The sequence below is a fragment of the Syngnathoides biaculeatus genome, chromosome 15 (assembly GCF_019802595.1).
Source record: "Syngnathoides biaculeatus isolate LvHL_M chromosome 15, ASM1980259v1, whole genome shotgun sequence".
In the NCBI taxonomy this organism is placed as follows: domain Eukaryota; kingdom Metazoa; phylum Chordata; class Actinopteri; order Syngnathiformes; family Syngnathidae; genus Syngnathoides; species Syngnathoides biaculeatus.
In genome coordinates this window covers 13,090,551-13,116,746 of record NC_084654.1, presented here as the reverse complement: position 1 = coordinate 13,116,746, position 26,196 = coordinate 13,090,551, and the positions used below count along the sequence as shown (strand labels likewise).

General features: G+C 42.8%; 1 protein-coding gene across 1 annotated transcript; it reads right to left on the bottom strand.

Moving 5' to 3' along the window:
- Positions 1 to 6,721: 6,721 nt before the first annotated feature.
- On the bottom strand, positions 6,722 to 25,849 carry six6a (SIX homeobox 6a). Its single transcript, XM_061843835.1, has 3 exons — positions 25,752 to 25,849; positions 8,354 to 9,381; positions 6,722 to 7,712 (listed from the first exon to the last, which is right to left on the bottom strand). Exons 2-3 carry the CDS (start codon positions 9,214 to 9,216, stop codon positions 7,547 to 7,549), a joined length of 1,029 nt encoding a protein of 342 aa, XP_061699819.1. The 5' UTR covers positions 9,217 to 9,381; positions 25,752 to 25,849; the 3' UTR covers positions 6,722 to 7,546.
- Between the last annotated feature and the right edge of the window lie 347 nt (positions 25,850 to 26,196).

The window sequence follows — 26,196 nt, the reverse complement described above, 5'->3', positions numbered from 1 at the left end:
AGGTGAAAGGAATACATTGAGATGCGACATAGGGAAAAGGTAGATGTGGCAAAGGCTAAACAAGAGGCATATGAAGACATGTACTCCAGGATGGAAAGAAAAGAAGGAGAAAATGATCTCTATGGGTTGCCCAGACAGAGGGATAGAGATGGGAAGGATGTGCAGCAGGTAAGGGTTAAAAAGGATAGAGATGGAAATGTGTTGACTGGTGCCAGTAGTCTGCTGAATAGATGGAAAGAATACTTTGAGAAGTAGATGAGTGAAGAAAAGGAGAGAGATGGAAGAGTAGAAGAGGCAAGTGTGAAGCACCAGGAAGTGGCAATGATTAGCAAGGGGGAAGTCAGAAAGGCACTACAAAGGATGAAAAATGTAAAGGCAGTTGGTCCTGATGACATACTGATGGGGTATGGAAGCAATTTTTAGAGGTGGCTGTGGAGTTATTGACCAACTTATTCAGCAGAACACTAGCGGGCGAGAAGATGCCTGAGGAATGGAGGAAAGGTGTGCCAGTTCCCATTTTAAAAAACAAAGGGGACTTCCACAGCTGTGGCAATTATAGAAGAATAAAGTTGATGAGCCACACAAAGAAGTTATGGGAAAGAGTAGTGGAGGGTAGAGTCAGGTCAGAAGTCAGTATCTGCAAGCACCAGTATGGTTTCATGCCTAGAAAGAGTACCATAGATGCATTATTTGCCTTGAGGATGGTAATTGAAAAGTACAGAAAAGGTCAGAATGAGCTACATTGTGTCTTTGTGGATCTAGAGAAAGCCTATGACAGAGTACCAAGAGAGGAAGTGTGGTACTGTATGCCCAAGTCTGGTGTGGCAGAGAAATATGTTAGAATAGTACAGGACATGTATGAGGGCAGCAGAACAGCAGTGAGATGTGCCGTTGTTGTGTCAAAAGAATTTAAGGTGGAGGTGGGACTGCATCAGGGTTCCGCCCTGAGCCCCTTCCTGTTTGCGGTAGTAATGGATAGGCTGGCAGACGAGGTTAGACTGGAATCCCCTTAGACTATGAAGTTCGCAGATGATATTGTGATATGCAGTGAAAGCAGGGAGCAGGTGGAGGAACGATTAGAAAGATGGAGGCATCCATTGGAAAGGAGAGGAATGAAGATTAGCCGAAGTAAAACAGAATATATGAGCGTGAATGAGAGGGGTGGAGGGAGAAGTGTGAGGCTACAGGGAGAAGAGATAGCGAGGGTGGATGACTTCAAATACTTGAGGTCAATGGAGAGTGTGGTAAGGAAGTAATGAAACAGGTTCAAGCGGCGTGGTACAGTTTGCGGAAGGTTTTCTTGTGTTCAATGCGGCAGAAGTGTCTCTGCTAGGATGAAGGGCAACGTTTATAAAACAGTGGTGAGGCCGGCCATGCTGTACGGATTAGAGATGGTGGCACTGAAGAGACAACAGGAAGCAGAACTGGAGGTGGCAGAAATGAAGATGTTGAGGTTCTCGCTCAGAGTGAGCAGGTTGGATAGGATTAGAAATTAGCTCATTAGAGGGACAGCCAAAGTTGGATGTTTTGGAGACAAGGTTCGAGAGAGCAGACTTCGATGGTTTGGACATGTCCAGAGGCGAGAGAGTGAGTATATTGCTAGAAGGGTGCTGAGGATGGAGCTGCCAGGCAAAATCGTGAGAGGAAGACCAAAGAAAAGGTTAATGGATGTTGTGAGGGAAGACATTACGACAGTGGTTGTTAGAGAGGAAGATACTCGAGATAGGCTTAGATGGAAAAAGATGACACGCTTTGGCGACCCCGAACGGGACAAGCCAAAAGGAAAAGAAAATGGAAGTGGTGACACTGAGAGGGAAGAGGTATGTGAGCAAGGCACCAAGGTCCTTTGTTTGTTTATTCCATCATGTTTTCCATATGGATCTCTAATACTGCATATCAATTTGACCAAGCAATGGTTTGAATTGTTTGAGGGCTTGTGTAGGCGGTAGATGTAATGGAAGAATATGCCCGACAGGGGTCACTACGTGCACACATGTTGCGTGAATAAAATTTAGAGACGCTCACATGAGGATAAATAATTGGCAAGATATGATTTCAACATGATATTGGGATACAAACTAAATATTTTTGATAGAGAAATACCAATCATGTGCTCGGTACCTATTGGAACAAAATATCCATTGTCAGTTTGACCTTTGGAACGTGTAAACTGGGTACTGAAGGCGTTAAAAGATATTTAGCCACGGACAATATCTTAAAAATAATCCTTCTTAAAGACTTCCACTACTGTGTACTTTACATTAAAAATGGATTGTCATCAAGTTTTGCTATACAGTGATGCAGAACAGTTTTGTCTTTGTAATCACCGTTTCCCCATTTATGGTAACGATAAGAGGTCAAAGTCATGGAATGCATTTTTTTCCTTACCAAACTATTGAAGCTCATAAATAATATAAATAAGATATTGTAGTTGCAGAAAAATTTTCACCTATAACTTTTTTTTCTAATTTTGCAGGCGAAAAGATGACATGATGACTCGAGAAAATAACGAGAATTGAGCCGTAATTTTAAGACAAGACAAGAACTCGGCATTTGAGGTGAGGATAGTTACACTTTGATTAAAAACATACGTTAGGTAAAAAAAAAAAAAAGATATCCAAGCAAATATTATCATCTGACAAATATTTCTTGACAATATAGAGCATGACAGCTGCTTTGTTAATTTTGGCAATTAAATTACACCTCTATTCAATGAGATCACGCTGGCACTAAAAGTCATCGTCAGGATGTCATCTTTAAAAACCGCAACATTATATTTCTTATTGCTCTAAATCTACGATTTAAAAACAAACAGCCTTCTTCCAATTAATATTATTATAGTTCAAACTTCAACTCTCGACAAGGATGTTTTTTTCTTTTTTAGTAATTATTTCAGTATTCACCTCACTGAAACGCAAATTTAGGATTCAAAACATCTCGAGTTTGTATGAACAAAAAATAAAATGGAGCTGCAATATGGCGCATCACGCACACAATGGCGTGGAAGAAAGTATTTAATTGGTTCTCACTGAAGTAGTACCTGCGCTAAATTGCAGTATAACAGTGAAATGCATGAATACTGACGATGAGTCATTTCGGTCCTTATGGGGCAGGAGTTTGTGTCAATGGAAATCGGATCAGATCCTGAGTCTTATAATGCATACAATAAATGGAAAATTAAATAATATAATTTCGTTTCCTTATACGCCGAACGTTATTTCATCTGCTCAATGCAAAACAAAAAAAAAAAACAAACAAACAAACAAAACCCCCCAGACATTTCTTATAATAGTGGGGAGTGGTGTTCTTGTCTTCCCAAGGTTACAACTGATGAGTGTGCCACAGTGTCCTTGAGCACGGCATTGATGACGTCTTCTTTTTGGCACCTTGCATCACGAGTGTGCAAGGCCACCAATGACGCAAAACCCATAGATTTTCACGACCGCATTAGCCTCCTGGATGGAGTGCTCTCGAGTGAATCTAAGAGGATTTCAACTACCAACTTTTTTTTTGTTTTGTTTAGTTTTGCAGCCCCTCTTTCATTTTCACACTGGTATTCTTCTGCTTCTGTGCCCTTGTGGAAATGATCATGGGTGAGATGTGTTGCCAATTGTATGTGAAGGAAGAACAGTTTATCATTATGATTATTTGTTCTTGGAAACGATTTTAAATGAAAGGATTTGAGGCATTGAGGCAAATGAAAAAGTGGGTCCAATTGCTTCAGTGACTGAAGAACAACTGAATCCGTCTTAATCTTGTGAGCAAAAACAATGCTGCAGTTCAGCAGGTGCGGGCGCTGTATTGCGGACGAGGGTGCCCCCTACAGATCAAACGACCACTGCAAGGGAGAACGAAAATATCAAAATCTACATTACACAACGGATGATAGACAATCAACCTCAAATGCATTTTTTTTCGATGAGCGAAATTTGTCGAGTCGAGTGAGCTTCGTTTAAACTTAATGATTGAAGGGGGAGGGGCGGGGATGTGCCTCCAAGCAATCCTTTAGAGTTTTTCCAAAATGGCTGCGCATTACAGTTCTCAAACGATTGGATTGATAATCTACGTCCACTTTTCTTGTCGCTCCCTTATTCACGCCTGCATGATGTGTGAATGTTCTCACCTCAAAAAAAAAAAAAAAAAAGTAAAAAAAATGCACGAACATGAAAGACTTTTGCATAATATTTGGCCACCATTATTTTTGCTTTATTTCAAGAGGCTTTCATATTTAATCAAAAATGTATTTATTTTTTATTACGATTGTTTATTATTTTTGTTATTCTGTCATATTAATTTCGCCGTCGCAGAAACAAGTTAAGTAAAACGAAACGCTTACATTATAATATACACATTATACACACTATTGTAATCATTGTAACTAGTCACAACGTTGATTTAAATATATAATATTTAATTATCGTACGTTTTTTTTTTTTTAACAAGAACGCATCGTGCAAGTGGGGGTTGTAGATTCACCACGTGTGCCAATAGAGCGGCTTTTGACGTCGTTTATCAATAGCATGCATACATTATATACATATGTTGTCGACCTTCGGCGTTCAACTGGTGCTGAAAAGAGCGCGATTAACCAACTCTTAACCTGTCTTTTTAGGCACTAATAACGTTTGTGTGTGTGGGTGTGCGTGCGTGTGTGTGCGCGTGTGCGTGTGTGTGTCAAACCTGATTTGCATACACAAAGTGGAGAACGCTACTGCATGGAGAATCGGGAGGTTGGGAAAACAAGGCAGCAAAATACTTCAATGGTAATTAAAACCCTTTTTAATGGACTACTAGAATGCAGTGCGGACACACACACACACACACACACACACACACACACATACACACACACTAGGAGCCCTTTCTTTGGGGAGGGACCCCTCACAAAACAGCGCCAGGGTCTCTTTGTCCAAGAGGGGGACCTCGGAGCCATCATTAGCACTGATTACCGCTGACCAGTTTGACAACCTTATTGACCGAGAGAAACACGTTCAGCCCATCCACCCCCAGCCCCATCACCCCTCCTCGTCCTCTTACTTTCAATAGAAACGGAAATATTCAGACATTCTGTCCCAAAGAGAAGCCACCAAAAAATGAAGAGCAAAAAGCCTCGCGACCCCCCCTTTTATCCGGGCTCACCCCGTTTCCTCCCTCTCTCTTCACACACATTTGCCTTGTGTTGGGAAGCCTTTTGTGCGCCACACAAGTTACTCGGGGCTAATTCGCTGGAAACTGGAGGCAACCAGGTGTCCGCCCCGTCCCTCGGAAAAGATCAACGCCACCTCGGGCTTCCTCCGTATTCGGGAGCCCATTTTTTCCCTTGTTTACACACGCACACACACACAAAACAGTGCTGATCTGAATGGTACTACCGTCTCACTGCATGCAGAACAAATAGGATGCTGCAAACGTAATTAAAAAAAAAAAACGAAGCCAACATATTCACACGGAAAAGATGAACTTGAACTTAATTATGGCGGTATGAGGGAGGGGGGGGGGTGCGAGGGGATGGTGGATATTCTCTTTTATTGTGCAAAATAGCACAAACAATTAGTTGTTGCCGATTCGCCAATCATTCCGAGTAGATGCATTTAAAAAAAACAGTCAACATGTTGATACAGTATATGAAACTCTTAATTCCTCCTTACTGAGAGGTCATTTGTTACTTTATAATGAACAACAATAAAGAAAACATGCCGTCGACGTGACAATATAATCACAAAGACCACGTATACTGCAAATTTAGACATGATCAAATTCACAACAGAATTTGTTCTCAAAATAGCACGAAAAATGTATTGCGTCAATTGCACAATATTCTCAAGAGTAACGCAACGATAAGGACAGTGCTGTAAATGTTGACATTAAAACATTGACAGCATACTGACAAAATACACCTGCACTCACGCTTCCTCCTTAGTGTTTATTTTGTCCTAATAGCACCCCCCAAAAAGTGTTGTAGTATATTGAAAAATATTGTCACATACCTCAGATCAAGGAGGATGTCAAAACTTTTAAAACATGGACAACATATGAAAAAAGTGAATGTGCTTCCTCTTTTTTGTAAGCACGATATATATATATATATATATATATATATATATATATATATATATATATATATATATCTGCCGTCAAAAAGGACAATATCACGGTAATCCTAGAACAATAATAACAATAATTATGGGCAACATATTACATATTACAGGTTCATATGGGGAGTGGGTGCATTTATTTTCTTTTAAAGTACCACGAAAAACTATAGCCGCTTTTTGATCAGGCAATATTTTCAGAATAATCGCGAAAAGGGAGCATGCTGCAAATGTATTTTTTTAAAACACGCATCTTCAAGATGTTACATTTTCTTAATGGGGTGGATTAAAAAAAAAAAAGGAATATAGTTTTCCCCCCTCCAGCAGCCAATTTGACAAGAAACCCGAAATTGTATCATGCCCGTAAACATCGACATGTAATAATAATAATAATAATAATAATAATAATTTCCGTAAGTAATCGCATAAATTTAACGTCAGTCGAAACTGGCTGTTGTTTTTCTTTTTTCTTTTTCCCCCTCTCGACATTTTGCACCCCGCAAAAGGCAAAGCGTGCCATGACAGCCAGTCCTCGACCGCAGCTGAAGAGCGCGCGTCCATCCGTCCGGGCACAAAAAAAAAAAAAAAAAACAAGTCTCGCTCGTGCACGTCGCCAATCTGCCGTTCTTTCCTGCGCACATCATCCGGGTTAGTGAGCCGGCCTCTGGGTGACCTCACGCTGTCACCCTGCATTACGCGACGCCCATGCAGCATGTTGGTCAATTAGGGCTCGCTGTGAAACGTGTCGGGATGGACCGATATGAGGCAGCCATTAGAATCTAGGCACGTGGATTTGTGTCATCTACATTTTTTACTTTCGCCTTCCTCAAACACCAATCACAAATAAAATACTCTCTCGATCAACAATTATTTTATTAAGTTACTTATTTTTTTCCCTTTGACTTGAAACACAATCACTAAAGCGCGCATGCTCAGCAGGTTCACCTGTGCACAAGGTAAAGTATTAAAAAAAAACACCACGCGAATGAAGATGAAATCCAAAAGACTGAGCAGATGGGTTTAAATAGGCAAATCAACATTATTCGTAAAACTCGTGAAAGAAACGTAAAAATAGCACAGTTGTTGTTTTGCAACATGAAATAGCCACGGATAAACAGTAGGCTATGTAGGCGCTCGCTATTCCTTTTTTTGAGTTGGGGGGGGGGTGTTATCATCAGTCCTGTGTGTGTTTAGGACGGGTCATCCACGCGTGGGTCAACCCCAAATCAAAGTATAGGCCTCACAGATCCTCGCATGTTTTTTTGGCAGGCATCAGATATCCGTGTGTGTGTGTGTGTGTGATGGTGTTTATGTGTGTGAGGAACTCAACGCAGGCACTATGAGTCGTCGTTTTCGATTGTCTTTCACTTGGAATTGCCTCTTCTTCCTCTTCTTCTTCTTTTTTTTTTTTATTTTCCCCCTTTCCATTCATCAAGAGTTGAGCCGGAGAGCGCTCAGATGTCACATTCACTGTCGCTGGAGGTGATGGAGATGGCCGAGGCCGCCGCTTTGCTGGACAGGCTCGCTTCCGGACTGGATGCGTTGCCCAGACGGTCCACGGTGCCGTCCTCGTCGGCCAGGCAGCGAACGGAGCCGCCGGACAGGACCTGCTGCTGGAGCCTGGACAGAGGACACGGCGTCACAAAGAAGAGCAACCGCAAGCCTCCAAACGCATGGCGAACATTCTTGCGGGTTACTGCTGCAAACACAAGTCTCCATATATATTTTCCTCCCCCCTCCCACCCCCCAAAAATACACATACAATATATACAAAGTACAAACTGTGTTTGGATTGAATTGCGGCAATAAGATCATAACCAGGTGACATCATGTTATAGACCCCATCATTTTAAAATCGATCCAGATCATCAACTTTGATGGAGATATTGGAATAGTGCATTAAATCGCCTTCAAATAAAGAAAAAACCCCCAGTAAAATGATGATGGTAGCTTCTGAAAATAAACATCACTAACAGCCGTTATTTGGTCGCTATTGCATGAATTGGTGACATAATTGCCGTCTGGGATTTTACAAGGCTTACGGATCAAATATTTGCCTACGTTGTGCTAACGACTAATATTATTTTACACATTATTTATGTTGAAGAGAGAGTAATCCAAATTGTACTTGAGTAGCTTTGTTACGAGTGAGCCACAAATGAAACGAATCCACATTTCCGAAGTCATGAAACGGTAGAAATTGCAGTGAGTTGAATTTTACACTGCACAAGAAGAAGCAGCAACAAAATGTGCGTTCTCACCTGTTTTTGGCAGCGGCAGCTCTGTCTCTTTGTCTTCGGTTTTTGAACCAGTTTCCTACTTGTGTGGGTGTAAGTCCGGTAGCCTGCGCAAGCTCCCGTTTTTTACTGGGGTTCGGGTAGGGGTCCTGCAAGTACCATTCTCGTAACAAGTGCCGGGTCCTCTCCTTGAAGCAGTGGGTTTTCTGCTCGCCGTCCCAAATGGTTCTGGGCAGCGGGAACTTCTTCCGCACCCGGTATTTGTCCACCGGCCCCAGCGGGCGTCCCCGCAGCTTCTCGGCCTCCTGGTAGTGCGCTTCCAACCACAGCGCCTGCAGCTTGCTGTGCGACTCCTTGGTGAACTTGTTGTTCTCCAGGATGTGGTAGAGTTCGCGGAAATTGCCGGTGTGGAAGGCAACCACGGCCCGGGCCCGCAGCACCGACTCGTTCTTGTTGAGCACCTCGCAGGCCGCCGGGGCGACGGGCAGCGACCACAAGAAGCGGCCGAGGCGGCCCACGTCGCCGCTCTCCTCCAGAGTCTCGCACACCCCGGCGACCTGCTGGGGGCTGAAATTCAAGATGGGCAGCTGAAACATGGAGGCTTGTCCCGGGTCTCCCCCTCCGTGCTCCTCTCTCTCCTCCACGGCGTCTCCGTCCGCTATCCGCGCGCGCGTACCAAAACGAGGAAATCCCCCAAAGTTGAAGGCGACCGAGGTAGGTGAGGAGGACCGATGTCGCCGAATGGGGCGGGGGCAGCCTACCGCATCCTCGCTTTGGCCAAACTTAGCCGGCGGAGGGCTCGCGAGCACCGGAGAGCCAACGATGTATTTTGCAATCTGGGCTGGGATTCCAAGAAAGAGAGGACTCGAGTCGCAGTAGAGGTGCATGTATTTTTTTTTCGTTTGTTTTTGTTAAAGGGGGAGAAAAAGACAGTCAAGCCCCTCCGATGATTTCCAATTGGACTTGGCAGATTGGCTGCCCGGTTGCCATGGCTGCACGTCAATCACTGTCAAGCTGGTCCAATCCGCCGCGATACACATCTCGGCGCCTCCCTTCGAAAAATACAATATGTCAACATTTGCACCTTTTTTTCACGGGCGCCCTTAGACGCTGAGCCGCGCGTCTTCCAAAACAAGCTTTTTGTATGGACGAGCTGTTTATACACACATACCCCCCCCCCTCCCCCCGTCCACCAAACACACACAAACTCCACTTCACTTTACAACAAAAACACTTAAACAGCACTGAAATTCGTGGATACTCTTAATATCTAATTTGATCAAATACGATGTGAATCTCCTTATAATTAACCATTACCATTGATTATAAGAGTCCATGTTTTGGTGAATTCTGACATTTACCAATAAAACGCACACCATTTGACACATCTTGGTTGGCACCTTAAAAGTGCACAAAGGAGGAAGAAAGAAAGAGAAAGCGAGAGAGCGAGAGAGCGACGCGCGCGTGTGTAATACAGTACAATATAGGATTATGATGTCCCTGGCAGGCTTTAGTATCAGCCACACTCCGTTTTGTGCTCAGGCTGATTTAGTAAATAAGAGGGCGGATAGATAGCGCAGATGGTTTGAAGTGTCGGGTCAGATTATTTCATGGCTGGATACAGTAGTAAAGTTCATTCTAACGGAAAGGCCTGATATTATTTTCACAGTGGCGCGCGCGCGCACACACGCACACACAGGCTCTCCCTGGTGCGTGTGCGCGCGTCCACGCTGAGCCGTATCCCCTTCGGGCTCTTTGTGCATGAATTATAGACGCTTGATGCGGGGTTATGAAATGCCTTCTGCACAGGAAGCTGTTCATTCTCTTGCTGGTTTACTGCAGACGCGTCGTCTTGGATTAAAAAGTAAAAAGCGTGCAATTCAAGAAGCTCACATTTACATAAAGTGCAAGAGAAGAGCGCTGGCGTCGACGACAAACAAATAAAGCTCATTAGCCCGCGTTATTTACGTCAGACTGCCAACCTGGAGTTTTATTTATTTATTTATTTATTTTTATAATCAAGGTCAAGGCATATTTTCCCAGCAGCCGGTAAATAAAGGATAAAACCTCCATGGGACGCCTCAGTGAAGATATCGACATGGTGCTCCTCTGAAATATTCAGCTGCCTGTAAATATTTCATCCCCACAAGACTGCCTGTCCCAAACTGAATTTACATGGACTTTTTCGAGGAAGAGCGCATCAATAAACCACCAGGCTGTTTTTGATCCCTTAAACGGAGGGCTGCAAATAACAATCGCAGTCTGCGGCGACATGCCTGGTTTAAAAATTGATGCTGAAAACAAACAAACCAAAAGAAAAAAAAACTGCAGGAGAGGAGTTTTGTTTCATAAAATGTTGCAAATTAAAAGCAAGGCTACTTAATATCCCGTACTACTATAATTCCGTTATTATTTTAAAGTCACCATTATGATGGTTTAAAGGAGTCTGAGCCTTGGCCTACTGCATGTCACTGTGAGGCCTCCTGACACCAATATCTCCAACACATTGAGCACAGAAACACAGTGGATCTCATTCAAACATCCTTTCCCCCCTTTGTTTGTGTGTTTCACGCATCCTCATCTCAACAGCCGCTTGTCTGCGCACCAAGTGTGAGTTATTGCAGCCGTACTCCGCGTTCAATCGCCAAGGCAATTTTGGTTTTCATCAAAGTGCTCATTTCCAACACTGCAGACGTTTTAACCAGAAGCATGAAACAATTTTTCATTTTGAACACTCTGGAAAGAAATTAATAAAGTTATTCAAAGGTAATAACCTATTTAAAATTACTTCAAGCCTTTCGCTAATCCGGTTTTGATATTGTAATTTGATCTCCACTCATTACTGAAGTCATTTTTTGATGAGAATCTTCTTTCCCATCAAGTTAGAAACCCCAACCAACACCATCTTATTCTTGACGACGGTCATTTAAAGCAAAATGACAAACAAAACCTCACGAGTTGAGCGAATTAATAAATTAAGGACAATAACAAATTAAGTTCAATGTGAATACTAATTACTAATTTTTGCCAAAATATAAGGTAATCTTCATCAAATTGACTTAAAAGCAGCAATTCACAAAGCTTTAGAGGACAACAGTCAAAGAAAAAATTTTCTGTGAAGGGAGACAATCACGTGACACAACATGACATAAACAGGGTGATAACGTAATGAGACTAATGGCAGGGGTGGTGACCACCTCTCACTTACCCTCCAAATGACAATAAGAGACATTTACTTTGTGTCCCCGTCATCATTATTAGAACGTAGCTGGGTCGCAGCTCGCCCTGGGGAGCAGCAGGGAAGGAGTGGGGAATCGTTACATGTGAACCGGCTGGAAATGACCCAGATTCCCGAGGATCACTGGAGCAGACGAGACGCTACGAGAGCCCGTCACCAACAGCCATCCTGCCACAGACCCACGCAGACCTACAGTACCTTGCTCTCACCATCTGCCCTCCCCCCACACAGCTGTGTAGCCCACAAATAAGCATGGATGCACTAAATAGTGGCAACATCGGTCTGTTTCTCTAGATGATTGTGTATGTGTGTGTGTTTTTTTTTTTTTTTTTTTTTTTGAGAGCCCTGTTTCTAATGCCGAAAGCCCCGTCAAGCAAACGATGCGAAACAGCAGTACGCAATACTAATGTACGGTCTCCATCGCAGAAACCCGCACCCAAGCTGACAGCATTAGATTTTTGTGAGAGCTCATCCGTCCCTACGAAGGATTAACTTTCTAATTAAGATATCATGTTGGCAATATACCCCCCCTTAGCCTCAGCGTGACCCCGGTGCATTTGAAAGTCTAGCTCATGTGTAGAGAATTAACAACGGCTCTGTGCGAAAGGGTTGGCCGCTTGCGCCGCGGTGACAGAAGGGTTAAGCCAAAGTGGTGTTTTCGAAGCCGTTTGCCCCCAGGCCAGTGCGAGCTCTTGACGCTACGTTTAATCTGTGGATTTGCGGTAACAGAGAAGACTTCTTATCTGTTGACCCAATGGCCCCGAGTGTATGTAATCCAGCGTCCTTCGGCCACACGGCCCCACTGACATAGATCGAGGGGAGCCAATAGGACGCAGCAGCCGATGTGGGGCTGCGTGCACATGCCAAAGCCCTGCCGTGACACACATACTCCTCCCCCCAAGCTTTTGTTTTCACACAGCACAGGAAAATGCTGCCGTTACAGCGCTGGTGATATTTGGCCTCATCTCCGACAGAGGCGCCGGAACTCGGCGAATATGATATTGAGCGCTGCACTGAATAATCCTACTGCGAAGCACTTTTAGAGCACTCACACGCCGAGGCCAAACGAGACAATGTGATTCGAGATTTTGAAGAAGGTATACTGTTCGCCTGTAAATGTAACGGCGGAACGCCCCAAAACTAGTACAATTTGGAGGTCAAGCAAAACGTGGAGTTCAACCATTGCAGCGCGTGCTATCATCAAATCTTATGAGACATTTATCAAAAGGATTGGTGGTAAAATCCATGAGTGTTCTTAGTTTTGTCTTTGGTATTTCTGAAAAGTCACTCCAGAAGAAAAACAGTGAGGAAAAGTATGACAAATCCTCTTTCTCCACTGACATAAATACAATGGACCCCAACTATTGATTGGGTACGTACGGGGATCATGCTGGACCGAGAATAGTGAAAATCCAGGGATAATGAGCAGAAATTGTAATTGCATTGAAGGGCATTTTTCTCATTCTAGGCAAAAGGTCCGGTGCTGAAACAATGACCTAAACCTGCTTTGCAATACTTTTGCAAACTTTCACTGTGGCCTCTCCCATTTGATGCTTTGGGGGGTTAATAAATTTACCTCCCCACTCTAGCAGGTAAAATCCATGCTCTGTAGCGTTTAAGTATGTAGAATGACTTGCCCAGTCTTTTTAGATAACTTCTTTGTTGTTTTGACCTCATGCTTTTGGCGTTTGGAGACAAGGTTCGAGAGAGCAGACTTTGATGGTTTGGACATGTCCAGAGGCGAGAGAGTGAGTATATTGGTTGAAAAGTGCTAAGGATGAAGCTGCCAGGCAAAAGAGCAAGAGGAAAGCCAAAGAAAAGGTTGATGGATGTGGTGAGGGAGGACATGAAGACTGTGGGTGTTCGTGAGGAAGATTCACGAGATAGGCTTAGATGGAAAAAGATGACACGCTGTGGCGACCCCTAATCTGGACAAACTGAAAGGAAAGGAAGAAGAAGAGGTTTTGGTCAGTACCTTACTGTGTGATGATGGATTTCCCCAAAAATAAAAATATAAAAATTAACTGTTAATCTCTTATCTAGTTTTTGGATGATTGTAGGTGTTTCCAGTCCACACCAAAAATCATGGAATTTTTTGCATTCCCATGTTTGGACGCGAGACTATGATGTCACTTTAGTATATTCTTTCAGCAATTGATTAAGGTTTTATGATGGCAGGTTTAACCCTGAATCACGAATTCACTCTCTTTAAATTATTTGTGTTACAAAATGTTTTGAATTACAGCAACTTCAGCCAACCAGTACCACAGAATGAAACGTGTTCAGTTCCAGACATTGCAGAGTTTTTCATCAATCTTCACTTCTCCACGTAATACCTCGCTTGATTAAAAATCTAAAGTCCATAAATGCGTATTTGTTCACTTGGGCAAGGAGAAACATCATAAAAGTGCAATACTATACCAAATGTTTCTCAATAATCTCTATATTCCATCTCTTCTGTCAGTCGCACTTCTCAGCCAAAGGACATTCGCCTGTTGCAAACAAACAATACAGTGAGATTGAACTGCAAATGCTCAGCAAAAACCCATTACAGATACACTGAATCTAGTCCTATTTTCTGTTCCCCCCCCCCCCCCCCCGTCCCTCGATTAAGGGCGGGTGCATTTACTGAGTATGTTATAGAGTGCAAGCAATTATTACATCCATTCCACTCTTGAATGCAGTCAATTTCTGCTCAGAGAGTGGCTAAATGAAACTTGGGGGTGGGGTGTGAGAGGGGCCGCCATATATTACCTGCATTTGTAGGAGGTATATAGCGCGGAGAAAGTTAATGAACAAAAGCGCTGCCTATATGACTTGCACAACAAACGTGATTGTGTGTCACTGTTCGAGCTGAAATGCCGAGCCGGTCATTAGGAGACGTAAATCCACGATTGCTCTCAGCTCTGGACAGCAAACAACAAATTGGAAGTACAGCAACAATATTTGTCTTTTATCTTGGAGAGCATGCTGAAAATAAAGATCCTGGAGCAGGCTTTTCTTTTCAATTCCTGCATCATTTTGTAGTGAACCGGGAGCCCGCAGCTTTTTTTTTTTTTTCCCTTGAAAGTCCCGAAGCCTGGCAGTCAAAGTCACACAAGAGATATTCAAGAAAATCCAGAACAGCTTTTCAGTCAGCGTGCTGTTGTGCCACATCTACAGAACCAACAGTCAAATAGGGGGCTTGATTGAATGCTCTGTTTTTAAACCTACCTCGAAAGCCACCCACACCCTGAGACTCTTGTATTCACCCGCACGCAGAGTGCACTAGCTCCTCTCCCAAAAACATAATAAATCACTAACCAAAAATATGACACTCTGCAGGCCTGTTTTGATGGAAGTTCAAAAGACCAGCTTCTGCATTTTACGCATTTTTGTGTAGCAGAAAAGGTAAAAAAAATAAAAAAGAAGACAAAAAAAAAAAAGAAAAAAAATCCATGGCCATGTCAGTGGATCTTGACAACACCCGAAGGTGACAGGAGTCAAAACTCATCACGGTCAGGAGGTCCTCTGGCGCCGGGTAGCTACACGATGCGTGAGCCGGGGCACAGGTCACAACGCCTTAGCCGTGCCACCCGGGCCTCACCTCCACTTCACATTGTCTACCGCCCGAGCCTCCTCCTATTTCCTACCCACGCATACGCATATACAGACACCGCTGTCAATAAATGTCTCTTCTGACAGACTTGCTCTTTTGTCTGGTACGTCGTATCTTTCTCCTCAGTGACCTTTACGCGTGGTCTCTTTAGGATGTGTTCCACAGTATATACTAGTTAATAAAACAGAATAGCAGCAGTGATATTACCTCCTTTTTGAGCATATATCGCATGCCTGGATTTGTTTCAAAGAGAATTTCAGATGGTATGTACTAATAAAGACCACTGATCTTCAGGCTCTTTGACACAGAGAAAGGAACAGGAGCACAGAATGTGTGAGAATCAGTCATAAAAAAAAAAAAACCTCGTAGAGCCATAACTTCATATTACTTGATAGTAAATGTTAAACCGGGCACAGAATAGCATCCTTGTCGCTATCCGGATTTAGTTGGATGAAACAGAATTGCAATTTATTTTTATTAGAAGCAGTCAATGATGAGCAGCAATTTGAACACCAACAACGAAGAATGTCACAATTACATTGTGTCCACTGTAAAGGATGATGTAAATATTGATCACAAATCAATGTTTCATCACCTCCTCATATTATGACAATAAATTATAGAATAGGTAATTTTGAAATCAGCATTAAAAGGTTAAAGTATGGTAAGGCAAAATTTTGGCGAAGGCTTTTGCAAGAATCATCGGGGTTGCACCTGATTTGCCTCCACAGGCCGCATAAAATGATGTGATGGACCGGATTTGGCCCACGGGCCGTGAGTTTGACTCTCGTGCTTTTATCTTCTAGCCTCGAAATTCCTGCAGTGTGCTTTCTTGTTCCTTGGCTTTTTTTTTTGCGTGTTTGTTTTTTCGTATGCTACCTCAGAAGGTTCTCAGTGACGGCTAAGATGGGAACACTAAAGAATCACAAATCAAACTTCTTGGTTGCCCCGTAGAGTTGCACCAAAATATCAATCCTGTCATGATTCAATAAATTCAATAAAAAAATTATGAAATCATATTTGTTGTTCTCAGACCAGAGAGAATATACACCTGTGAGAATTTGTGGATGCTTTGTTTTTTATACGTCGCTGCTCTGTTTGTTGAAATAGCAATTTTGATTAAACAACATCATATCGATGCTAATTTTGCATGACTCGATCAGATTATATAGTATGTAAATATTTGTTCATCTGACTTGCAATAGATGAAATTATATGATCTCGTCAAACGTTTAATGTTTATATATGCAATTTACAATTCTCTTTTGTTTTTGTCTGTTTTACAGTGGACAAAATTAGAGTGACAAATGCTTTTTTTTTGGTGACTTGGAGAACTGTATGTGCAAGAAGGGGAAAACAAACTGAGAAGTGGGTCAAACTATTTCTGCGAAAAAAAAAGGCCACTCACCTAATGCAGGGTGGGTTGTGTTGGGAAAGTTAATTTTCTATGCAAACTAATTCAAAGTTCAGTTCACTGTTCTGAAAATGAACTAGTTCAGGTCATAGTTCATTGTTCCAAATTTTGAAGTAATTTCACTGTTCCAAAAATTAACTACCTCATGATTCTTTTTTCCACTACTGTATGATACTGTATTATCATTTTATCGTTTTTTCCCCCAAGATGTATTGTAATACATTTGGAACAAAGTTTTCATATACATTTACAAAATGAAGAGAATACAAACTGCAAGAGAATTGAAATACCACGGCTTTCTACTCCAGCCCCAACCTAAATTCAATAAACAGAAAAAGAAACGCTCAAAATTCATACGAAGCAATTTAAACTGGTTCATGTGACCAAGCAGATATTACATAACATGTCAGGCTCCCTTGATGTACATGCATGCCACACATGAAAATAATGATCGTGCACCACAATGACTGCAAAGTAAAAAAACAAAAAACAAAGAAAACAAGCAATCACAGATGGGGGGTGGGGGGGGGGGGGGAAGAGCAAGTGATGCTGGATCAGGTTGTAAAGAAATGTCCAGAATTTCGCACTTCATGAAAAGTGCAAGGTGGGATGTTGAGTTTTAAGCACTGCAGGGGGCAGAGGCCAGCGAGATTCTGCCCGTCCGTCAGCTGTGCTTTATTGACGGCTTATGTCAAATGCCACTCTGACAGAGCTCATTAGGATGAGGAGGGTTGTCTTGGTGCGGGCAGGAGAAAGCAGAGCTGCTGAGATGCCTGATCATGCACGTATAGCTCTCCGCTGGACCTGGGAGGGGGGGGGGGGGGTGACGCGTGTGACATGCTCCAGCTGACAGGGGCCATCTACGAGCTACGTGAGCTCATGTCATCGCTGGAGTTCCGCCATGTCACCGAGCAGGTCCTGGCTTGACGCCGCAACTCCAAAACGCAAGTGACAGGCGGAGAGTAATCTCGCTTTTGCCGCTCACACATCTTCAAATATTCATGCCGGTGCGCGCCATCAGCAGTCTTTGGCTACAAGGACGGGACTCGGCGGAGACCTTGAGAAGATGAGTCAAACAATCTCCTCTCTTTGTTGCCATGCGGTGTCTCATGATAGCTTCGAAAGAGACTCAAATATCAGGTTTTCGTCGCAGCTTGACCCTCACAAGGGGCCGGAGTTTTCGCGTCATCGTTCACAACTTAGTAACCGGCAACCGGGTCCTATCGCGCACTAAACAGCCAAACTCTTTATGTGCCATGACCAGCGTCATAGACGATGAGTTCAGACTGTTATGTGACGACATCTTAATATACTGATTAAAAATGCATGTTAGGAGGGTAAGCAGAGGGGTGCTCTGGGTACTCCTGCCAGGGAAGATTAAATCATTGAATGTGCTGAGGATTGGGGTCAGTGTAAATGAGCAAGCGACACACAACCACGCACTGGATTTCTTTAAGCAACGTGCATAAACCGCATCTTAGGTGTGATCAATAAACATTTTAGCTTCTGAGCTTTGGTGGAGGCCAGTTGCCGGGATGTTACCATGTGCTCATTTTGAAATATTGACATTGACATTATTGTTAACAAGGGCCTTAAAAATAGTCATTTAAAAAGTCAGAGAAATAAAATGCATCATTTGAAAGCAAAATAACATCTTGTGGATTCCAGAGTCGTTAAAGTCCTGCCAAAGACTTGGCAATACTTAAAGAAGAGGATGAGACCGTGCTAATACCGTCTTATCTCGGCAGCCGTATGGAAGGCAGCCAGTGCGTGGCGGCCAACCTAACCGGCTCGCGCGCGACGCTACTGCAATGTGAGCAGTCAGTTGACAACCTTTAATTCTTCATAATTGATCCAAATATCACTTTGAGCAACAAAAAGTGTCCAAATTGCTGCAAACTAAAGTGAATCAAATCAATGCACTATCGGGAATATGTTCTACTTTTTCTTTCGGCTTGTCCTGTTAGGGGTCTTCACAGCGTGTCATCTTTTTCCATCTAATCCCATCTCGTGTGTCCTCCTCTCTAACACCCACTGTCCTCATGTCCTCCCTCACAACATCCGTCAACCTTTTCTTTGGTCTTCCTCTCGCTTTTTTGCCTGGCCCCTCCATCCTTTCTACTATCAGGAATATATGACAAACAAATCCAGACACAAACTACAATACACGCGCCATTGTTCACGTTGTTTGATAAGCACATCCTGCTTTATGCGTTCATTTTGTAACTTCAGATTCACGCAGGAAAATGTTGAAAAATGCACCCTCTCAGAATGTTATTTAAAGCGGGGAGGACAAGAATCGACTAGGTTTAGAGTAAATTGGCAACGGAATTTTCACATAGTTCTGCTAATGGACGAACAAAGACAGGTAATGACCATCTTTGGCGGAGGTGAAAAATACTTTAAACAAGTGCAGCAACATTTTAGCCGAGTGCAAAATAGTTTTTCTTGGGAGGCGACAGAGGTGGACCGAGATTTTTTGAGGCCACTCGGCTTCGTGCCGCTTGCCTTCTGCCAAGCAACCCACATTCCAGCCGGTCAGAATTTGCCGAGGCCCGGCAATCGTAAGCAATTGTTGAATAAAGTAATACTTCAGTTGTCCTGTCTCAGTTGAATCATACAAAGACTGTAAGTAAAGTAAAGTAAATGTTTGCAATTTTGGACAATATTTGGTTCAATTATATCACATTTTCATCATAATTACAGACGTAATGGTATCAGTGAGTACTCCAGTATACAGTGAAGAAAATAAGTATTTGAACACCCTGCTATATTGCAAGTTCTCCCACTTAGAATTGATGGAGGGGTATGAAATTTTCATCGTAGGTGCATGTCCACTGTGAGAGAAAAAAATCCAGAATTAACAATGTATGATTTTTTTTTAACGATTTATACAGCTGCAAATAAGTATTTGAACACCTGTCTATCAGCTAGAATTCTGACCATCAAAGACCTGTTAGTCCGCCTTTAAAAGTCCACCTCCACTCCATTTATCATCCTGAATCAGATGCACTTGTGTGAGGTCATTAGCTGCATAAAGACACCTGTCCACCCTATACAATCAGTCAGACTCAAACTTGTAACATGGCCAAGACCAAAGAGCTGTCCAAAGACACCAGCGACAAAATTGTACAGTTGTACTTGCCAGTCTCCAGACCTAAACCCAATATAAAATATTTGGAGGGAGCTGAAACTCTGTGTTTCTCAGCGACAGCCCAGAAACCTTTCTGATCTAGAGGAGATCTGTGCGGAGGTGTGGGCCGAAATCCCTCCTGCAGTGTGTGCAAACCTGGTGAACACTACAGGAAACGTTTGACCTCTGTAATTGCAAACAAAGGCTACTGTACCAAATATTAACATTGGTTTTCTCTTGTGTTCAAATACTTATTTGTAGCTGTATTACACAAATAAATTGGCAAAAAAATCATACATTGTGATTTCTGTATTTTTCTTTTTTTTTTTATATATTTTGTATTTTTATATTATTGCTCTCGCAGTGGACATGCACCTACGATGAAAATTTCAGACCCCTCCATGATTTCTAAGTGGGAGAATTTGCAATATAACAGCGTGTTCAAATACTTATGTTCTTCACTGTATGTGCTTTCGGCGCATCCCTACAATTTCCTCTATTATATTCTGGGCCAAAATCACCAATCCAGTCAAGTAAGTTACCATGTAAAGAACTGAGCAACAAGTTCTGCAGAAGGAAGAAATGAAGCAAAATAGAGTCCAAATGAATTATGGACTGCAAGGTCATTATGTTCACAATATAAATAACAATATGAACATGTTCGGCATTTCTCGGAAACACAATGTACACCGCATCGTTCGGCACAGAAGGTATAGGTTTTTTATTTTTTATCACAATTTATTTCATCAAATGTAAAGCGGAGATTGCGTTTGCGACCATTTCTGGGTTTCAAATGTGAATAGAGAATATTGTAAACAGGATCTTTCTTCTTTTTGTGCCGCTCTGAAGGACCATTTGCAATCTTCCAAATGCTTTCAGAAACACTGCCGACCGTGGCCTTGCACTGAATAATACAGCTTTACAGAGGGCAGGGGAATTTCTCTCAGGGCACAGGTGTGCCCTGATATTCTCATAAGCCAGAGAAAGCACAAAAGGAGTAAAGATGCTTCCTTGGTGAAAAGGATTGGGGCGGCGCAAGGTGAGGATTCAAAACCACAATGGATTTTTCATTGGGGTGGATGTGGTTTTGACCTTCAGGCTCGGCTTCAAATAGGAGTGACACCAAGCCCGAGTCGCTATTGCCTATTCCGCTGAGCTCCGAATATGAGGTGGTCCAAGTTGACGAGGAAATAAACGTCTCATTGAGAAACTTACAGGGAGGAGAGGCGGCGAGGAACACTGCAACTCTCTCAAGCTGCGGTATCATTTTAGTTTGCTTTCACAGAGAAAAAGAGACACAAGTCTATAAAGGACAACTATGCTAATATATAAGCAATACGTATGGCCATGTGTGTGCTTGACGGCAATGGGCTGATGATGTCATATCTCCCAATAAGGGCGCAACAACATGTGTAGATTGTAGAAAGCATTGAAAAAGTCAGCTGAATATTTCACATTGTGTGGAACAATCACATCAACATATACATGCCAAAATGTATTCATGGAATCATTTTAATTTTTGTCCGTGTTAAATTAGTTCTGCTTCATGCTATAGACTGTTTCCGACTGACGTCACACACCTTCCGATTTAGAACGTCGTCGCCATTGTGGTTTGGTGAATTCACGTAAACACACGTAACTAAGCAGGAATAATTTCAGAAAGGTGTATGATTGGGTGTGCACTGCTATGTTATCGGTTGCTCAAACGGGCGTTGTAAAGCGTTTTTCTTTGGACTGCCAGCTGTGATCAAGAACCAGTGCGAGAAAACGGAGCAGTTGGCAACCAAACGGCGACAACTGTGGCTGTCTCATATTAACAGAGCCGATCTAGCAGCAAAACACAATACTTGTGTGTGAATGCAATGCATGTCTCCAAAATCTGTATTTTCTCTATTATTATAATACGTTTGCAAAAATGAGTTACCGCACCGCTAGCTGTTTCGTGAGTGGAATTAAAGAAAAAGATTCGGGCTCCACTTGGGACTCGTCCTGGTCGAAACTCTCTCTCTCTCCCTCTCGGTAACAACAAGAAAAATAATAATCTACACCTCTTTCGTTGGTATAATGACCATAATTTAACACAACGCTGACTATAATCATGCGGTACACTAATCTTAGCAGTCTGCTTACAGTGGATGAAACAAGACAAACCCAGCCATTGATGAATTGTCTGTAGGCCTCCAGACCTTTGTAATTCTTTAGTTAGTCCACGGTATAAGCGCTTGTTGAGAAGAAGAGATAGTGGACGATGTCTGGATAGGTTACTGACGCCCACACTTGTGTGCTCCATTTGTGTTTCGCCAAGGCATATGGGTCGATATTGTCGATCAAAGCACACTTCTTGTCGTAACGGTTTCTGGAAACAACATGATGTCATAATGAGCACCAATAACTTTCCAAAGTCTTTTTAGCCATCAGGGGTCACTTTTAACAGTCGTACAAACATTTGTGTAGCTCCGGTCTATATGCAAAAGCATTGGAGTGAACAGTGCGTCAGTATAGTGAACCCATCCAAGTAGTAGTCACATGGTCGAAAAATTTCATTTTTGGTGTGTCTCGCCAGCTCATTAGGTTTTGCTTTCCACGTTGTTCCATGTTTCCGAATCAGCTCCCTTCAGCCATTGGTGTCTTGTTCAGGTGTGCCTCGTTGTCTCGTCACTTCGCTTGTCTTAAGTTCTCTCTGTTTTCCATCATTCTGCGTCGGATTGTTTTTGGGTGTCAATCACGTTTCCCCGCTAATGTCTCGTTTCTTAGTGGCCTTTGTTTCAGCGAATCACCGAGGTGCGCCTTTTGCTACTGGCACCAAAAAATGCTTGACATTTATTTTTGCAAAAATGTATTTGCTGGCGTCGGGCGGTATCCTTGTACGTTCAAAACCGTCGCCTTTTGGGAAAGTCCAAAAATTGCACGTTACTTGAGCCATTAATTTTGTATCGTGAAAGATGGCAAGCCATTTCAATACCCACATGGGGACCGATGAATAGTATCGTTTTGGGAAAAAAAATTATGAAATTGACCTGTTTTAAAAGAAATTCACCCCACTAAGGAAATTTAAGAAGTTGAAGGTTTTTAATTTTTATTTTTTACATTTGCAGCATGCTCCTTTCCCTGTGATTATTCAGAAAATGTTGCCTCATCATTAAACAGCTATATATATTTTGTTTTCGCGCAGCTATAGTTTTTATACATGCCTATAAGCGGGTGGGGGTTCACAAAAATCCTGTCTGACCTTGTGTGTCATTTAAAAAAAGCCTCAGGAAAAGGCTTTTTTTTTTTTTTTTTTTTGCTGATAGCGCAGGATGTCTGTATGATGCTAACATTTGATGTCAGATGCAATACTAACCACTAGATCTGATACAGTAAAGGTAATGGAACTTTGTTTTGCCCATGAAAGCATTTTTTCCCCCTCCCCAACAGAAGATTTCAAAAGTCAAAACGCAAACTGTTAAGAAGTGAGAGACATACTGAATCCCGGTTTTACTCCCCTCCATTGACTCCCCCCACATCTAAAATTCATCAGGTAAACAAATAAAGGATGTGAAGTGTGTGTTCTATCTAAAGGAGGGCAGCAGATCCAAGGAAAAAAAAAAAAGAGAAACGGACAGACGAGCAGTGCCAAGCAGTACAAACTGGCATCCTGCAGTTTTGTGTCAGTCACCTAGCAACAAGTTCTCCCCATCACTTAGCCTCGGCTTCCCAATTTCCCGCTGTGCTCTCTAATTCAACAAATCTGCTCCCGATGTATGGCTGCTCTCGGAACAAAACAAATGGTGTGCCGGGGGCTAAGGATGTGGGCCTCCGCTGAACACGCCACTCAGCTGCCCATTGACCAGCGGGTCCATTCTCTGCACATACTAAGGAGCGAGGGACAAAGACCCTGAAAGCAGGGGCAGCTCCACAGAGAAAACATTTGCTTGTAATTGTGTTTGACTGCATAATGAAAATGATGTTCTTTTTTAATTTGGGCTTGTTAAGGCCACACTATTTTCCCCCGGTCACCTGATCATTGTATAGCAGCAACCCCTCACTTGCCCTGTGGGCCACTAAGGGGGAAAATATTGAAAATGGCCCAAAAGACCGACGCTCTCTTTACTTAAACCCCTCTTGTCTTTCAAGTGTTCCCTGGCAAAAACATAAATATGTCCTTCCCCGTTCATTACAGGATGGGCGAGTGTGCTACAATGAGTTTTCCTTTCTTTGCTCTCAAGAAAGTAGAAAGACGGCCAGGCAAACACATCCACAAAATGGGAGCGCTGCCATGCGTGCCCCGAGCTGGGAAGCATTGAGAGGGTGAGCATTCCTGGTGCTACTTCAGCCAAGCAGACCATTAGTGGGAGCGACGGGCTAGCACCCAAAAGAGGAACTCAATGGCCGCCCATCGGCCCATTCACATTCAGCGATTACTTGCACTTTGGATACTTTTTAGTCCCCGTTTTATAACATCTCTGCTCCGCGCTCATTCAACTTTTTTCCAAACGTTAGATAGCTCGTCTGGTCGTGCGAGATCAAATCCGAGCTACCTCGCCCGGTCAAAAGGGGGCTCGACCCCTCGGGTGCGGATTTAGCGTGCGCCGAAAACGAAACTTTTGCCGATCTCCCTGCCGTGCCAATCAATCACCTGCGCCGAAAGCTGACATCTCTTTGAATTCTCTGAAGCTTCGTTTTGCTATTCACACCTCTAATTGCTTGAAGTCAGGGAGCGCATATCTTGTTGGGAAGCCCACAGACAAAGAGCAAGTCTGCCGGGAGGTCATAGGTCAGAGGGCGGACATCAGTGCACTGATATTCAGGTGCATTCACAGGTCGAGACTCGATTAAGTTGGCTTGCGTGCCCCTGACGCTCAATGGCAGGCTTTCACGTAGGAGTCAGCCATCGTCGCGGTTCATGTTTCAGGAATAGGCCCACGTTTCAAATGCTGAATAAAGATCAACGCTTCCCAAACTTCATTGAGCCAAGGAATAAAACCCGCACAGCAGACCGCAGGACAAAAAGGACACAAAAAGTGGACACGTGTTATTTGCATTTTAGTGGAAGAAGAAGAATTCGCTTGGATTAAAGGTAAAATGTCTTCAACAAGTAGAAATTCTACCTCTGTGTCCATGTAAATGTCTCCTTTCTTGCTCGCTTTGCATTCCTCAGCGTTGTTGTAAGCAGTCACAAATTAACGTACAAAAATGATACAAAACTATGCGTGGCATAAAAGAAGAGGCAGCTTTTACAAAATGGAGGATGAATTCCATTTTTACCAAAGTGAGAAACCCAGTTAGGTTTATTTTCCAATAAAACACCTCCAAACAACTTTAAACCCCAACGGAGTTTGGATTGTGTAGAGTTCGTGCACGTGATGTCACCATTTTTACGGCGCCATATTGCCGGTCAAACAGAGCCGCTCGACATTGTGGAAGACATTGAACCGGAGGAGAATATTTACAATATCCAAGAGCTGTTGTGCTGTTGGTTGTCACAACAGACGAGACGGATATTCAAAGAGATCATTCTATGGAATACCAGCTGAAAAGATCAGAAAAGATCGATGGACAAAAATACAACAAAACATAACAACAAAAATACACACCCTTGTGTAGCGATCGCTTCATTTCAGGTAGGAATTATTCTTCTCAATCTCATATTACCAAAAAGTATTGATAATGCCAAGTTGGCTCATTTGAGAACAATGCGTGTTATAAAAAAATAAAAATGTCTGTCAGAGGTTTATGGAGGTTGAGTGTGGCCGTAATCACTTCCGTGTACGTCCTCTTTTTTTTCCCCAATCATAGTTAATGAATGCGAGTTTGTGTAAAACCAGGGGTCATTTATTTAAATATTGGTATTTGTATTGAATACACGCTGAAAGATCGATGGATTCCGGCAAAGGTTAAGCTGTCGCCAAACGCACTTCCGCGTTCACAAGCCATCAAAACCGTCACTATGTGGGATTTATTCCTGATGAGAACAGATCCAGCAACAAAGTGTTCGTATTCGTCCAGACTTTTATACGCTTTCAAACTCTTCCTTGTAAATCTCGACGACTTACTCACTTGATCCATGTGTTTATCCAGTTGTCCAAGACAAGCGGAAGCAGATTAACAGTCCAATTTCTTATCGGCAAAAACATAGACTTTGGCATTAAATACGGGTCCTCTATGCCGAGTTTATTTAATTTTTCCACGCACCGTCCTTTATTTTAACCTTCTAAATGTCTGACGGTACGCAAGTAACATTTTGGATGAGCTGTAATTGTCGTAGTAGTTTTAATGAAGCATACTCGAGTATTTAAGTTCAGAAGAAACAGGACCTTTACTCCATTACAGTGGTCTACATGACACTGGCTATTTTCATTTAGCAATAATTGCATGACCGATCTATTTTTGGACATTCACATCAGGCGCTGTTGCTACAATCCACGACGTTTACCACAGTGATGTTTGACTCATGTTCACCAATCACACAGCGCGACAAAGTCACATGTCCACTCACAAAGTG